We start from the raw sequence: 15,122 nt of genomic DNA on the forward strand, positions 1-15,122 counted from the left end.
GCATCGATACCTTGTTTTTGAAAGCGCCGATGACGTCGAAGCTGATACTGTCTGCGACAACTTCACCGTCTGGTCGGACGTAGTAGACGACCATTCTCGCAGATGGCGCCATGCTGGGCTCAGAGACTATGGAGAAATTGACGCTTTTCTGGTTGTTGCCATTTATTGTTCCAGATTTTTCTATGCAGCCTCGAGACAGAACCTGTCGTTAAATGTTGAGTAGAAATATCACATTTGTTACGATTTAATACATTTTGTTTGATCAATATCGAGTAATCTTTATTGAAAATCTAATTATGTCTCTGTACCTGGTAAACAAGTTTAGACAACTCTTCAGTACCGTTGATGGAAAATACGATTGTGTCCCCTGCCTTGAAGAATGTTCAAAACAAAAAATTATATTTTTACACAAACTCTGTAGTTCATCAGATGTATGTGATGAATGTGTGTGGCGGTGTGGTGTGTGAAAGCGGTGGACGTATTTAATATTGTGAATTCATAGTTGTCAATACCTTTTAGAAAGAACAGTGTGTTAGTTATTATGAAGTTTATATTATTGTTAACAAAACACTACTGGTTTACGTTACACTTACGGAGCACTAATATTCTTGTTATAACAGAAAGATTTGTTTGTGTTTTTTACCTTTAAAGAGGAAGATCTCATGCTGATTTGGAGATACGAACTACTTGGGGAGTGGCTCTTTTTTAGATGCTTAGTTTCGGTCGCTCCCCGGAAGTGTGACTAAGATTGGAATAGATGGACGCAAGTTATCATTGTCAGATACCTAAAGCAAATTTTCATCATTCCCCATTACAGAAACAAAATTACAATGAAATAAACCGGGAGTGATCTCCCCTAAACTTTCTCGAATATTCTAATATAACACTATGGGGGATGGCAACTCGGGATCTAGACTTCTAGACATAATTTTTAATCCATCTTAATTACTCAAATTTTTAAAAATAAAATATAATCTCGTAGAAAAAAGAAATGCACACCAAGTGAACGCTAAATAAAGATGTGCATAATAGTGCGCAATCTTATAAGTACTTTATAAATTTACATGCGTTTTTTGAGAAATCGGAAATAGCGTAAATAAGTACTTCCGGTCAACGGAAATTAATCAAAATTTAACAGAAGGTAGAGAATTAGATCGTTTACTCACATATCAAATTTCGTTTATCTATCTGAAATAGTACTCAAGTTATAGGCTTTTGAAAATTCAAAGTAGAAAAAGTACCACTTTCGGTTATCGGAAATCGCTCAAAAGTTGATACGGATCTACGATTTTGATAATATACTTATATATGAAATTTCATCAACCTAGCTGTAACGGTACTCAAGTTATCGTGTTTACACACGGACACACACACACACACACACACACACACAGACAGACACAGACATACGGACACGATTGCAAAATTATGTTTTTCCGTATCAGTGAGATGTAAAACGTCGAGATTTGCAAAAATCTCGATTTCTTTTTTGCTTGATTACAAGACTTTCTCTGTACTTCGTATATACGAGAAAGTAAAAACAAGGTGAAATTTTTTACCCCTTGATAAAAAAATCGAACCTTGAGTACACACAGAAGCAAGCCTAAAGAAGAGAAAATAAACCTATTCAATTCCTTAAAACACGTCACTTACTGTAATAATGACCATCTCAGCGTCAGGCGGTATCTCTACTAGTATGGGGACAAACCCCAAATTGATAGGGATGTTTAGGGTCTGGTTATCAATGGGCTCGCCGGAAGAACGGAAGTAGCTCCAGCTATAGTTGTAGACTTGGATGTTGACTGTGACGCTCTCATTCGCTGAACTAATTGGACGTCCGTCGGGCTCGGATATTTGTAGCTGTAAATTGAGAAAATTAAAATTCGTGAAAAAAGAGGTGTAAATAATTTGATAAATGTAAGACAGTGGTAACCCGAGAGTCTGGAACGTCCCTGAGTCCACCCAGCTCTGATGGGTATCTTACGTTAAGGAAACAAAGGCGGCTGGGCATAGTGCCGACCACACTATCCCTTCATATGCCGAGTTCTCTGAAGCTGATGAACTCTACTTCGTCTGCCTCGTGTGTCTCGGGCACGAACGGGATTAAAAAGATTAGTTAATGTAAGGTAGGTTTAAAGTTATCTGTTGGATATGGATTGTAGGTTTCAGCTAATTTAATCTGTTTACTGTTCTTTCACCTGAGATGTAAAGTACTTACACAAGCGATTATACTATTAGGTACTTCCATAGTCACTTGAATGCTCAAGTACTACCGTAAACATTTTCTCTAGGTTTCACACTTACTGAACAGGTACTCAGGTTTAAAGTTACTACCTGTGCTAATATGTAATTCGTGTAAATCGATGCACTACAAATACTCACATAGCCAGTATACTGTAAAGTACATACAGAATCAATGTATTGTAAAGTACTTACATAGCCAATGTACTGTAAAGTACTTACATAAGCATTGTACTGTAGACCAGGCTTGAAGGTCTTGGAGTTGTTCTCCAGGTACTCAAGTATCACACCATATTCGTACATGGTGACTGTTCCACTGCCGGCCATCTGGTTTCCGGTCAAAGACTCGGTCACGTTGGCGTTAACGAGAAGGCTGAGTCTATTCAATCGGTTGTCCTTTTCCGTGACCTTTGACATGGGTACTAACACTCTTGTTTCTCCATCAATCTGAAAATTTAAAAAACAAATTATTTTTTTCATATATGCATTTTTTAATGTTTAATTTTTATCCGCAAGTTGACTTGAAATTTCTGAGAATAAAAGTCTCTATGCTTTCTTAGATAAATTATAATTTGCAGCATCTTTGATTAAAATTATCACCATGAATTAAACCTCACAACTTACGATATTATACGTTTACTATATCAAAGATATTTCAATTTTATGTGGAATTTCAGTAGTTCGCTATTTTAAGAATTATATACTTTGATTTAGGTTTTGAAATTATTGGAAATATGTACGTATTATGTAACATTTAATGGGAACTGGTGGCTAATTTGATAAAGAATATATTATTTCTTACACTTACTTTAATTTTTTTTTTAATTTCTCATGCAAGTAAATGTTTGACGTAGCAATTGTTTGTAGTGTAAAAGTAAAAATCTCTGGACCTTACATAATTTGATTCCGATAATTTATTTTTCAAATATTTTAATTGTATCCCTGTGTATTTGTTCTCATATAGAGAAAAGACTCGAAGTTATAAGTGTAAGATAAAAAACGATGCCATGTTGGAAACGTACGTAACGTGATGCAGTATTTGTTTCGGAAATTTCGTGTTTTATAATAAGTACTCATTACATATACTTTTTATGGCGGGATTTAGGATTTCATTTCAACCTGTTTTACATTTAGGAGAATAGATTAGCTTATAGTATCAGTTTCAAATTATGACTATGATTAATTGTTAGGGTATGCGTTTTAGCTAATGACTGCTTATTTTCAAAATACCATAAAAGTTGTAAGACAAAATGTGATATTCCAAAATGGTATGGAATGTGTAGAATATTTTTATAAACATATTAACTGTAAAGGTTTCTGGGGTTTTTTTTTATTGTTCTTTAAACGCACATAATTGTTTGAGATAAAAATGAAATTGAGACACGGCTATATATTGCTGGAGCAACGCCTAGCCGATACGGCTAGTTGTATATATAATTGCGTCGTCTCCATTTTTAATAAGACTATTTGGGTGAATATAAGTTGTTTAAGTTTTAGTATTACTTCTTTCTTCTGAGGTAGCTGCTTACAGTTAAAATTGTAACTTATGGTTTGTACGGTTGCTATAATAGTTTTGAAGAAATTGCTAGAGTATATAAGATAAAATTAATTTACGTTAAACAGTTTTAGAAGCATTGTTTTGTTAAATTGTTATTCACTAAACAGGTTCCAGTCTTTGTCAACAGCTGATCTTTCAGACCCCTTTACTCTTACAAAACTGGTTAATCTCCCCTAACATTTATTAATGTGTGCACCAACCACCTACCGGGGCAGTCACCGAGTACACGGTCCTCGGCGTCCAGTAGTCCTGTAAAATGACTTGGACATTCAAGTTACCTTTTACAGGTTTACCGTAGGTGTATCTACATGGTACAAAATTATATACATGTATATATATATATATATGTATATATATATATATATATATGTGTGTGTGTGTGTGTATGTGTGTGTGTATAAAAGTATGTGAGCGTATTTTGGAATGTTGTTATACTTTACTACACCATTTATCCAATCGCCATGAAACATTGAGAAGTTGATGTTTTAGAAAAAAAATATGTCAAGCATCTAAAAATACACGAATTTTAACGCATTGTTGAAGTCTTCTGTATTTAGTGCGTCAACCTTTCTGATGAGGCCGCAGCAATGCGCGGTACGGGTATATATTTTGAAGGTGTCTTTACCTGTTTCTCTTACAAAAAATAAGGGTTTTGGTGACGTTTCCAGAGGAATCGGGCTCACAGATTCTTTCAGGCTTCTCTTGAAGGGGAAACATGTCTACCGCCCACTCCCCCGAACGAAGTGTAATTTATTTAAAATATTTATACTTATAACAGTGTACACCTGCTCCTAAACTTTTAAGTGCGCTCCCAAAGAAACATGTCTAAAAGAAACACTAATTGAGCTATTGAGAAATGGTAGGTAAATTTGTGAGAAACAATTTCAAAGCCTATAGAATGTTTCTTTATGAGAATATTATTTTTAATTGAAATTATTTTTTGAGAAACCGAAAATAGCGTAACAAACCACATAAAGTTACCCGATAGCGTAAAATCCGGATACAAACATACATATAGGATCTGTAATGTATTCATCAAATTTTGTCCATCTAACTTAAAACGTCATCGAGTTATCGTGTAGACACACATACACAAATACACACGTACACAAGGACGCGATATAATACTGGGGTGTTTTCACAAGATTACAACACTTCCCCATACGTGAAATTAAAAACTGGGCGAAAAACATGCTAATTACCCTAGGTAATAAAACTTCCTGTACTCATTTAAAATTTGCTGCTAAGGGAAGTATGACGAAAATTTAACTTTCTTTCTAACATAAATAAAATAAAATCAACTTACTTTGCCTTAACAGTAAATGTGACGTCGGAATCGCTGATCAAAACGTAAGGTGGCATGATGACCTCGACTTCGAACAAGGGTAGAACTAAAAAAAATTATTTCCATTTACTTAATTAATTTTTTTCAGCATGTGTCACAAAAATTCAGGACATTGATAAAGCCGTTTTACTGCTGGTTTTAGTAACAATATAAACTTACACAAAGTAACTATATTATTCAATAGGGCTGGTAAGTTGGTCACCAACCAGTTCTATGGCTCATGCAGGTTTTATTGAGCCGTAGAACTGGTTGGTTACCTACTCACCAGCCCTATTAACGACCGCTAAGCCAAACATAAAAATAAAGTGCTTTTTCGACGTCGTAGCTTATATTTATGCAATGCAGTTTAAAAACTAGGAAGGAACAAAGATGTGTTGTGTAACGTGTTGACTAGTAATTCGAATATTTAAAGCCTGGTTGATAGACTGGGTCTGCTATATTAGTATGAAATTTCGCTTAGTTTAAAAAGATTGAACAATAAATTATACACTAAATCTTAATACTTGAACAGAACAATAAATGAAGACACTCATACAGACAAATATTACTATGAGATACAAGTATGTAGGACATCAAAGATTGTAATTGAGGGGACTGAATAAAAACATCAACTGCTCTTGTTTAGTCAGATTTTTTAAAAAAAATTACCATACTCAGCAACAGTGAAGGATTTATCTTTTTCGCTGTCCTGAAAACAAAAAAGAAAACCTGTTCTATCAGGATTTAGTTTATCGAAATATTTAATTTGACAACGTTGATTATCTCATAGACTATATTTCTACTGAACGCTGTTTCACCATATAGATTAAGAACTAATAATGTTTGTATTTTGTATGTAGAAAAGACTGTCCGTCAAATATACTAGGATCCTGGAATGGGTATATAAATATAATATGAAACTAGACATTGAAAATACGTTACCCCAGTTTCCACGACCACTGTCCAGTCCCCTAGAACTGGCTGGGATGAGAGGGTCAACTCCTGGGCGATGACCCCTTTCACTGGAGTGAACTTGACCCATTGTTTGATCTTGTTGTACTGTGCATCCTGGCTCCAAAAAAAACATTTTTGTTAAGTCCAGCTATTCTTATAGGAGGAAACACTCATTCGCCTATTTGTCTATTGAAACAAATTCGCATGACTGTAGCGAGATACATTACTTACATAAATAGAAATGTTCATTGCTCCCTTGTAGGACTGGAGATTAGAATTTACGCCGAAAATTCTAAATTTTACTGGAAAGAATAGATTTAGCTAGCTTAAAATTGAGTACCGTCTAAACATTGTAATGGGAGGTGTCAATGACATCAAATAATGCGTCCAAAAACTAAAGCATAATTTGTATTTAAAATAACAGAAACATGGATACTAAATAAAGAAAATGTGTTTAATGGAGCTACATAAACTTCTAACTTCCTGCACCACTATGATTAAAGATGGCCTTATAAAAACTTCTTCCTACCTGTATCACTAGGCTTAAAGATGGCCTTATATAAACGTCGACCTACCTGAATCACTAGTCTTAAAGATGGCCTTATATAAACGTCTACCTACCTGTATCACTAGGCTTAAAGATGGCCTTATTCAGCTGTATAAACAACGAAGCCTTTTTGCTGTTGTAGCTGAGACTCTTAGAGTTGTCAAACACCAAACCACCGCTGCCAACGACTTTAATATAATATTTGCTTTCAGTAAGGTCAGGCGGCAACTGTGGAAACGTGTGAGTATTTGATGGAATATAACAAACGAATCGCTATGTAAAGAAAGGTGCAGGAAACGACAAGAAACGCTTGTCTGTGAAATGGTAGAAAAAGCGAAGGAAGCCGCACGAAAAATAAAGCTTAAAATCTTTTATGAAATTAAAAGAAACTTGTCCGGCTAGAATACAAACCCGAGTAGGCCTGTAAAGGACGAAAATGGGAAAACTATAACAAGTGATGTAGAACAGAGAGACCGCTGGGTCCAAAACTTTGGGATGTTAAGTAGATCGCCCCCACCAATTATACCAGACATCAGCGTAAGAACTGCTACAAAAGAATACCTGAAGCCATTAAAGTGATAAAGAAAATTAAGAAGGGTAAGTCAACTGGACCATATAGAATCCAAGAAGAGACACTTAAAACAGACCCATCTTTAACAGCAGAAATGTTGCAACCACTCCTGTTGAAGATATGGAAACAGAACAAATACCTGCACATTGGAAACTGGGATATTCAGTGGTTCTTCCAAAGAAAGGTAACCTTTTTTAATTTTTAATGCATCAATTGAAGAGGAATTATGCTGTTCTCTTTCCCTAGCTTCGTATGAGAATTTTATTTGTGAGGCTGAAGGAGGCCTTGGATAAAAAATTAAGAACGAAAATAGGCAGTTTTCGTCAGAACGTAACATGTACTGACCACATAGCCCCTGGTTATATTTATAGAACAGTCAGTTGAATGGTTATTCCCTCTCTACGTAATATGCAATAAATTACAATAAACTACGATACTGTACCAAAGTTGAACTATGAAGTAAAATTGGATAGAGGAAAGTAGGTACGACAAAACAAACGCGGAAAAGATCATTTGTGAATGAAGCAACAGCAGCCGGATTTTCTTGGGCCAAACTGGGAGAAAACGATCAAAACTGTATATGATGGAAGATGCTTAACAGAGTCCAAATGAATGAAGATGATGATAACATATATTTATATGATTACATGATTTAGTTTTGTTCAGGCTATAAATAATCAAACTATGTATTCCAAAAAAAATCCATGGAAGAGTTCAAATGAGATTTGGTGCTCAGAAAGTACTAAAGAGAAACAGTGTATATTTTAGTAATTTGTAAACAATAAAAAGCAAGGCTTACTTTTATGGTGATTGTACCCGGATTTCCTGTGAGAAAAAAAAACACACACTATTTTAATTAAATTATTTTTAAAAAATTAATCTAATTTTATGCTAGAGCTGTAACAGGGGATTGTTTTTTGAAGAAATAGAACAAACAATTTATAATATACAAGACTAGGTCATGTGGACTTTTAATAGGAGATTACCGAAATGAAGCTCAAAGTATTGGTGTAAATTTTTTTTTGTATTGCACCTGTGCTGTGGTAAAGTGATCGTTACGTTGCTACGGAGCAAAATATTTACCGTAAGAGATAATTGTGAGGAGGGGTGGATTTGAACAAACATAAAGGTTGTTTTAAATTTAGAATTGTCAATCTGACACTGAGGGATACATTAGGGTGACATGTTGGATTTGGTATATGCTAATCGATTAGTGGTCTCATAGTCAAACTATTACGGTTAAGTTCTTGGCATTGAAAAACTTGCGACATTTCATTAAAATAACACACACCTTAGGTGTTTTCAATAAAACGATTTAACTATTTTAAGTCGAAATGTAAAAAATACACAATTTTTTGTCCTTGTCAACAAAAAAGACATAAGTGATAACACAATAGTGACAAAGAGGATACAACAGTAACGACATAATAGATTCCAGAATAATTACAAAGGTAATATAATAATAGTAATAGCAGATTAAATAACAATAAATTCATTGTCATTACAACAGTAACGTAAACAGCTGATATAAAAATACATTTATGTCATTGGTGATACAAAAATAATTACAGAGGAATTGCAACAATAATGTGATCGTGATTGGTACAACAATAATGGAATTGGTGAAACAGCTATATTGACATGGATAATGCAACAATACTGCCAGTGATCATACAACAATAATCACATATATGATGCAATAATAAAGTCAGTGATCATACAACATTAATCACAAAGGTGATGGAACAATAAATTATTGATGTCACAGGCGATACAGCAAGTATGACACATTATTCTAAGAACGAACCGATTTCTCACCTTCTTTAAATACATCCGCACCGCTAGCCACGACAGTGGTTTCCCTTAGAACTTGGGCGGTGACCGTGACGTAACCGGTGGCCTTGAGAATGTTGACGCTGACGGTGAAGTCCATGTTGGGGTGGATCGTTGACGGAGCGAGGATGAGATACGTACTGGAACTTTCGAGAATATATTCTCTTTATTATGTTGCAAAAAAAAACAGTACTGGATTGACTTATAAGCTGAACAAGCTATTCTGATGGGTACCTGGCCCTCTTTAGGGAAAGTAAAGGCGACTGGACATAGTGCTGAATACACTACATCTTCGTTTGCCGAGGTCACAGAAACAAGTGAACTCCCGTCCCATGGACGGTCAGATTTGAAAGGAAACTTTACACTAACCAAGATATAGCTTAGGTCCTCAAACAATTTTGTCCAAGTGAGCATTCGTCATATAAAAATATGTAAATAAGATAAATATATAAATATAAATATGCATATATATATATATATATATATATATATATGTGTGTATATATATAATATATGTATAAAATTTCTTAGTAGATTAGTTTTAGTGTTTAGCCCAGCTTAATGATGTGATATCGGTTCACCAAAGCAGATGTGTTAAAATAGACCACCACATATCACCAGAGGCTCTAAGTATTTCAAATAAAGAGATCTCTGTCTGTGACTTACGGTGTTTTATTTAGATCTAGATCTAGGTGACGATTAGTAAAATCTAGTAATTTTTATTTTAAAATATATTGAGACCTTTCGATTCCCTTTAGAAAGCTACTTACTTTTGAGCACACACGGCTGTGATAGCCACGATGAGAAAGAGAAACAGACGCATCTTGTGAAAACGGGGGAGAGAACAGGACTTTGTTTATAAAGGCTACACAGACAGCAACTGCCAAATATTTTTTAAAATTAATTCGTATGTTTTGATGTCCGCCATCGCCGATCGATGCGTCTCGTTCATCTTTAGTTCTGAATTAGAGGAAATTCCCGATTACACTAATTAAATTGAATTGTTCGCCAAAAGATAAAGCGTCAGTGAGCTCAAATATATTTTACAATCTTTTATTTAACTTGATTCCTCTGTCGTCAGTCTGTCGACAGTCTGTCGCCAAAGATCGAAACGAGCGAGCGAAAATTCAGGCATTTCTGACAGATTCGTTTCAAAGTTGACACGTGGGTTAAAGGTTAAAAAACTGACTGTAACCTGCGCATGCAATCTAATAATTACATATTTAATCCACCTAACTTAAACGGTATTTAAATCCTCGGGTTTAGAGGAACTGGAAGTTTGGTAAGTATTATATTAGGTTACCGAAATTATCTCAAAAGTTGTTAGAAAACTACGAATTGAATAATATACATATACATAAAATTTATTGTGTTCACAGACAAACAGACATACTGGCAAAATGCAAATTACGAAAGATTTTCTCAGTTAGGGAGGTGTGCATCGTTGAGGTTTATTACGATTTTTGCATGATTGCCATACTTCTGCTGCACACCGTATATGAGGAAGCGAGAGGTCTAAACGTTTTTTGCACAATTAAGGTAGTTCAATATATATATATATATATATATATATATATATATATATATATATATATATATATACCCTCGGTATACGAGAAAGTAAAGAAAAAAGATAATAACGCGACATAACAAAAATCATTACAACCGAAACATTGTAATACTAACAAAGACAGTATTTAAAGCTACATTTTATTTGCCATATAGATGTTTTTTTTTTTTGTTTTTTTTTTTGTTTTTTTTTTGCTATAAGAGATGCACAATATCAAATGCTATTTCTGTAAACCACGAAAAGAGAGCTTTGCATTCATCCCATGTTTTCTGTAATATCTGTGAGTAAAAGAAAATAATATTATAATCAGCAGCTAAATCAGCACGTTTATGATCAATGTTTTACAAGCTTTTATTTAGTTCGCACTTCTATTTGTTTATTTGTATATTAGTTTGTTCATTTGTTAGTTGTTTGTTTTGTGGCAAATCTTGTAATTGAACTATGACCCACTTCCAATGCAGCGATTTCTTTCAAACTTTCCAGATATGTTCCAATTTAATGAAACTGAAATTCTATCTATTTATTTTAAAATTTATTTCCATGTTTAATTACTCATTAAAAATTAACTAAACGGGGTCGAAATTAAGGAGTGAAAACAAAATTAAATCACTCTATATATTATTATATTCATTAACAGAAGGGGAGATAACTAACTAGAAGTAATCACCCTAACAGTCCGATGAGCTGTGATTCATGAGAATGTTTAAAATCGTAGAGATGGTCGATCTTGTGAAGGCTGTAAGGGGCAGCTAATAACGTTTTTAATGATTTGAAATTAAGGGGAGGTGACAAGATCTACGTGATATGGTTGATGTCGTCTGTAAACTGTCGTAATCTGATTTGTTTCATAAAAGCTTTGGTTGCTAAAATATGTAAAATTTCCTATGATCGACTTACAAAAATATATAATAAAAGATATTTTTTATAATTAAAAACAATTGTTTTGATGTTGGAAAAAAAAATATGTTATTAGTATATTTTGATAAAGTGCAAAATGGTAGATAAACATATGCCTTTTAAATACTACTTTTTATTTATTTTATACACCAAATGTATTGTTTACTAGTCATTATTTTTTATCAACAGCAGTTTAGAAGACTTTCCTACATGTCCTCTATGTTTACGTTCATGTTTCCATTTGCGTTTTTGTTTGTGTTTGAATTTCTTTTGCGTTTAAATTTGTGTTTGTGTTTCGTTTGCATTTGTGCTTGCGTTTATGATTGTATGTGTGTTTACGTTTGTGTTTGCGTTTGTGTTGTGTTTGCGTTGGTGATTGCGTTTTGTTTGAATTAGCATTACAATACATCAAACGAAATATCACAAACATACTTCTACTCATACATTATTTCTGGACAGAAAATATCTTCAGCACAAAGCCTCAAATACAATATAACAGACATATGTCATATAGAGCAATTAATGCTTCATATATACGAGACAGACAAAATATCTTAAGATTAATGGACCAATGGATTTATTTAAGAGGCAATATAACTTGGTTAAACTATTTCACGATTTAGTTGTTCAGAATTATATAGCTCTTCAATGAGAATGAAACAATTTGGGACACATATCTAAAGACTAGTTTGTATTTGGTTGTTTTCATTGTGTGTTTGATATATTTATAATTTTAGAAACACCGAGTTTAGGATATTTCAAAACGTAAACAATGGGGTGAGCAACTCAACATCACCTGAAAATTTCCGGTGACCGGGCGACAGTTCTCACACTTGGGACATACGTCACAGATGGTGGAATATTTTAGAAGTTGTGATTGATAAAAATCTGTCACCTGGTTGCCTGTAGTATATAAAACAATATATTAACAGAGGGAAAATTTTAATCTATGCACCATACTTTAACAACAACAATATATATTTATTGAATACCATTTATCTATAAACACCAGCTGATTTCAAAGTATTAGTTTTATATTACTGTTTTGTTTACTGAATAAAATTTAAATTTTACCGATTGTTTAATAATTGCGTATTTTAGTGACGACTTAGTCAGTTTTGTTAAATATATTATCATAAGAGTGCAGATACGAATACGTCGCGAGTTATGAGAAGATGTATATTTAGTGTACAATTTAAATTATCCATAGCAATTTACTTCATGCTTTTTAAAAAAAAATATAATTAATACCATTCCAGAATGTAGAAGCTATTGATTGTATAAAATGTTAAAAATCTTTAAGTAGCGAAAAGAAAATTAAGAAATATAGTGTAAAATCTGTGACCTACGTGGCTCATAGTAGTCATAGACCCTGACGGCAGCTGGCTGGGACTTGGCAACAAAATCAACTCGTCTGACTCTAAGGTTTAAACACACGGGCGTCGCTCCGATCTAGGAGGTAGAGACACATTCAGAGTATATATAGTACAGACACAAGACACTTCTTTCTTTGCTCAAAAAGTTAAGTAAAACATATAATTTATGTTATCTGCTTAATAACACAATATATTAAATGTTTTCATTGTAATTACGTATAGTCTTGCCGATAACGAAAAACAAAGAATTAAATTGTTTAAATTTTTAGAAGCTGCTCTTCCAAACTAAAATAATTTAGAAATCCATTTTAGTTGCAAAATTGAAAATATCTATTCCATCATACTGACCTTGTCGAAGTAGAGGATGACCTTCTTGTTTTGTGTCTCGACTCTCTTCACTGTGTCCCGTTCGGTGATACTTTCAAGGTCAGCATCAAAGCCTGATGGGATACCAAACTCTTGGACAGCCATTCCACTGTTGGGACTGTTTCCTAGCCATCTGGTTTTTTTTGGAACAGGTTTCAGGATTTTTAATTATATGCTTATATTTTAATTTAACAAGAAATCGAATGGTGCTTATAATCCAAGCTTTAAAACCTCATGGGCCAGATAATGATTACAGTGAATATGAATTAGCACAACACATAACTATTGGTAAACGCAAAGCGTGTCACTAACAAATGCAGATGGTGTCATCAATAAATGCAGTTGGTGTCATCAATAAATGCAGTTGGTTCACCAACGAATGTAGAACCACCAACAGATATAGATGGTGTCACCAACAAATGTAGATGGTGTTAGTAACAAATGTACATTATGTCATCAACAAATATAGTTGGTGTCACCAACAAGATGGTGTCAGCATAAACTTGTTTTATTTTCCGCCTATACGAATATTAAAAAAAGAAGCAATAAAAATAGACAAGTATATATTTCACATCATTCAAATTACAAAAAAAAAAAAGATTTTTTAACAGTAAACTGCTGAAATATTTCTATTCTGCCCAAGTTTTACTTTGAATAACTGAATAATTTTGTGAGGTAGCCCCCCCCCCTCCACACCTCCAAATTTACTAACCCCCATTTAGTTCCGCCCAATGTATCAGCAATAAACACACCTCGTGCAAACACATCTTGTGCAAGTTTCCATAACCAAATAGTTGATTGTTTCCTCTATTATTTTAATTTTCAGATCGAAGGTTTTCGCCTCGATTTCCGACAGCACATGGAAATTTACTGATGCCTGCAGAAGCAACAACATTTAAGAACATCACTGATTGATTAGTAACGTGTTACAGGTAATGCAAACATTGAACACTATTTGATACTGATAGACCTCTTTTATGGGCGTTTAGAAAGAAGTGATAACAAAGAGCATCCGTTATTATAGTTTAATTAGAGGTTACTCTTTAGTATTATACATGGTCGCCTAGTCTTTTAAAATAAAACTTGGTGAACATTGGTATAATCGGAGGGTATCAAATAGAGGAAGTACCTGAACAAGAGCCATGCCTGTACCAGTAGCTATGATTACAACTTGAGCAGGTACTTTCGGATTCTATACATACATGGAATTATATTTGAATATATATATATATATATATATATATATATATATATATATATATATATATATATATATATATATATATATATATGTGTGTGTGTGTATGTATATATATAATAAGTTCTTCGATGTTAAACATAATTTTGAGTTGGACTCTATACCAGACTACTATTTCGTGTCAGCATGATATTCCCTTATTTGTTCTATGTTTCTATAGAGTTTGTCCATCCAAGAGCAAATTACAGGGTAGTACTTTATTTTAGAGTTTGCTCTACCATTTAGATCGCTTTCTCCAGCTATCGTCCAACCACGCCATCCCCTGTCTATTTATTAATCTGAACAGTTTATTCTCGCAAGAAGATATGCATATTGAAAAAAAAAAACTTTAAAAGGTTAAACTGAATTTCGCCTTGAACCTCTTTAGACTGCATCAGAAGTGAGTTGGTCTCTTCAATATCGAAGGTGTAGGTTGTCTCAGGGTCCAGCTGGGTGGTGATGTGGAGTTTTAATTTGTTGCTGTACGCCTGCTTGGCGTACTCGCTGAGGGCGTTCAGGGCAACCACTGTGTCCTACAATAAGATTGTGTGAAAAAATACATATTTTAATACAACTTATAAAACTACATTTTAAAACAACCTAAAGAGACAGAGTATATTTCATACAAATGAAACCAGAGTGGCCAAA

The 15,122-nt window shown here is 33.8% G+C and overlaps 2 protein-coding genes across 2 annotated transcripts in view; both read right to left on the reverse strand.

The window, feature by feature from the left end:
* The window catches only part of LOC131946290 (CD109 antigen), a 28,786-nt gene extending 18,883 nt beyond the window's left edge, over nucleotides 1-9,903 (reverse strand). Inside the window, exons 1-15 of the mRNA XM_059306983.1 lie at nucleotides 9,799-9,903; nucleotides 9,014-9,174; nucleotides 7,995-8,020; nucleotides 7,335-7,550; nucleotides 6,699-6,852; nucleotides 6,309-6,379; nucleotides 6,066-6,191; nucleotides 5,793-5,832; nucleotides 5,106-5,190; nucleotides 3,745-3,826; nucleotides 2,464-2,688; nucleotides 1,654-1,860; nucleotides 644-742; nucleotides 309-371; nucleotides 11-202 (exon numbers count right to left, since the gene is read on the reverse strand). Of these exons, the coding sequence (XP_059162966.1) occupies nucleotides 11-202; nucleotides 309-371; nucleotides 644-742; nucleotides 1,654-1,860; nucleotides 2,464-2,688; nucleotides 3,745-3,826; nucleotides 5,106-5,190; nucleotides 5,793-5,832; nucleotides 6,066-6,191; nucleotides 6,309-6,379; nucleotides 6,699-6,852; nucleotides 7,335-7,550; nucleotides 7,995-8,020; nucleotides 9,014-9,174; nucleotides 9,799-9,851 (1,800 nt within the window). The 5' untranslated portion in view covers nucleotides 9,852-9,903. The remainder of the gene's footprint in view (nucleotides 1-10; nucleotides 203-308; nucleotides 372-643; nucleotides 743-1,653; nucleotides 1,861-2,463; nucleotides 2,689-3,744; nucleotides 3,827-5,105; nucleotides 5,191-5,792; nucleotides 5,833-6,065; nucleotides 6,192-6,308; nucleotides 6,380-6,698; nucleotides 6,853-7,334; nucleotides 7,551-7,994; nucleotides 8,021-9,013; nucleotides 9,175-9,798) is intronic.
* Nucleotides 9,904-10,771: 868 nt separating this feature from the next.
* LOC131946291 (CD109 antigen) overlaps nucleotides 10,772-15,122 on the reverse strand; it is a 28,011-nt gene continuing 23,660 nt past the window's right edge. The window contains exons 30-36 of the mRNA XM_059306984.1: nucleotides 14,855-15,007; nucleotides 14,367-14,429; nucleotides 13,990-14,114; nucleotides 13,220-13,370; nucleotides 12,845-12,947; nucleotides 12,292-12,398; nucleotides 10,772-10,876 (exon numbers count right to left, since the gene is read on the reverse strand). Coding sequence (XP_059162967.1) covers nucleotides 10,793-10,876; nucleotides 12,292-12,398; nucleotides 12,845-12,947; nucleotides 13,220-13,370; nucleotides 13,990-14,114; nucleotides 14,367-14,429; nucleotides 14,855-15,007 — 786 coding nt within the window. The 3' untranslated portion in view covers nucleotides 10,772-10,792. The remainder of the gene's footprint in view (nucleotides 10,877-12,291; nucleotides 12,399-12,844; nucleotides 12,948-13,219; nucleotides 13,371-13,989; nucleotides 14,115-14,366; nucleotides 14,430-14,854; nucleotides 15,008-15,122) is intronic.

The sequence above is a fragment of the Physella acuta genome, unplaced genomic scaffold, assembly GCF_028476545.2.
Source record: "Physella acuta isolate Inbredline_101_S28 unplaced genomic scaffold, ASM2847654v3 ptg000550l, whole genome shotgun sequence".
Classification (NCBI taxonomy): domain Eukaryota; kingdom Metazoa; phylum Mollusca; class Gastropoda; family Physidae; genus Physella; species Physella acuta.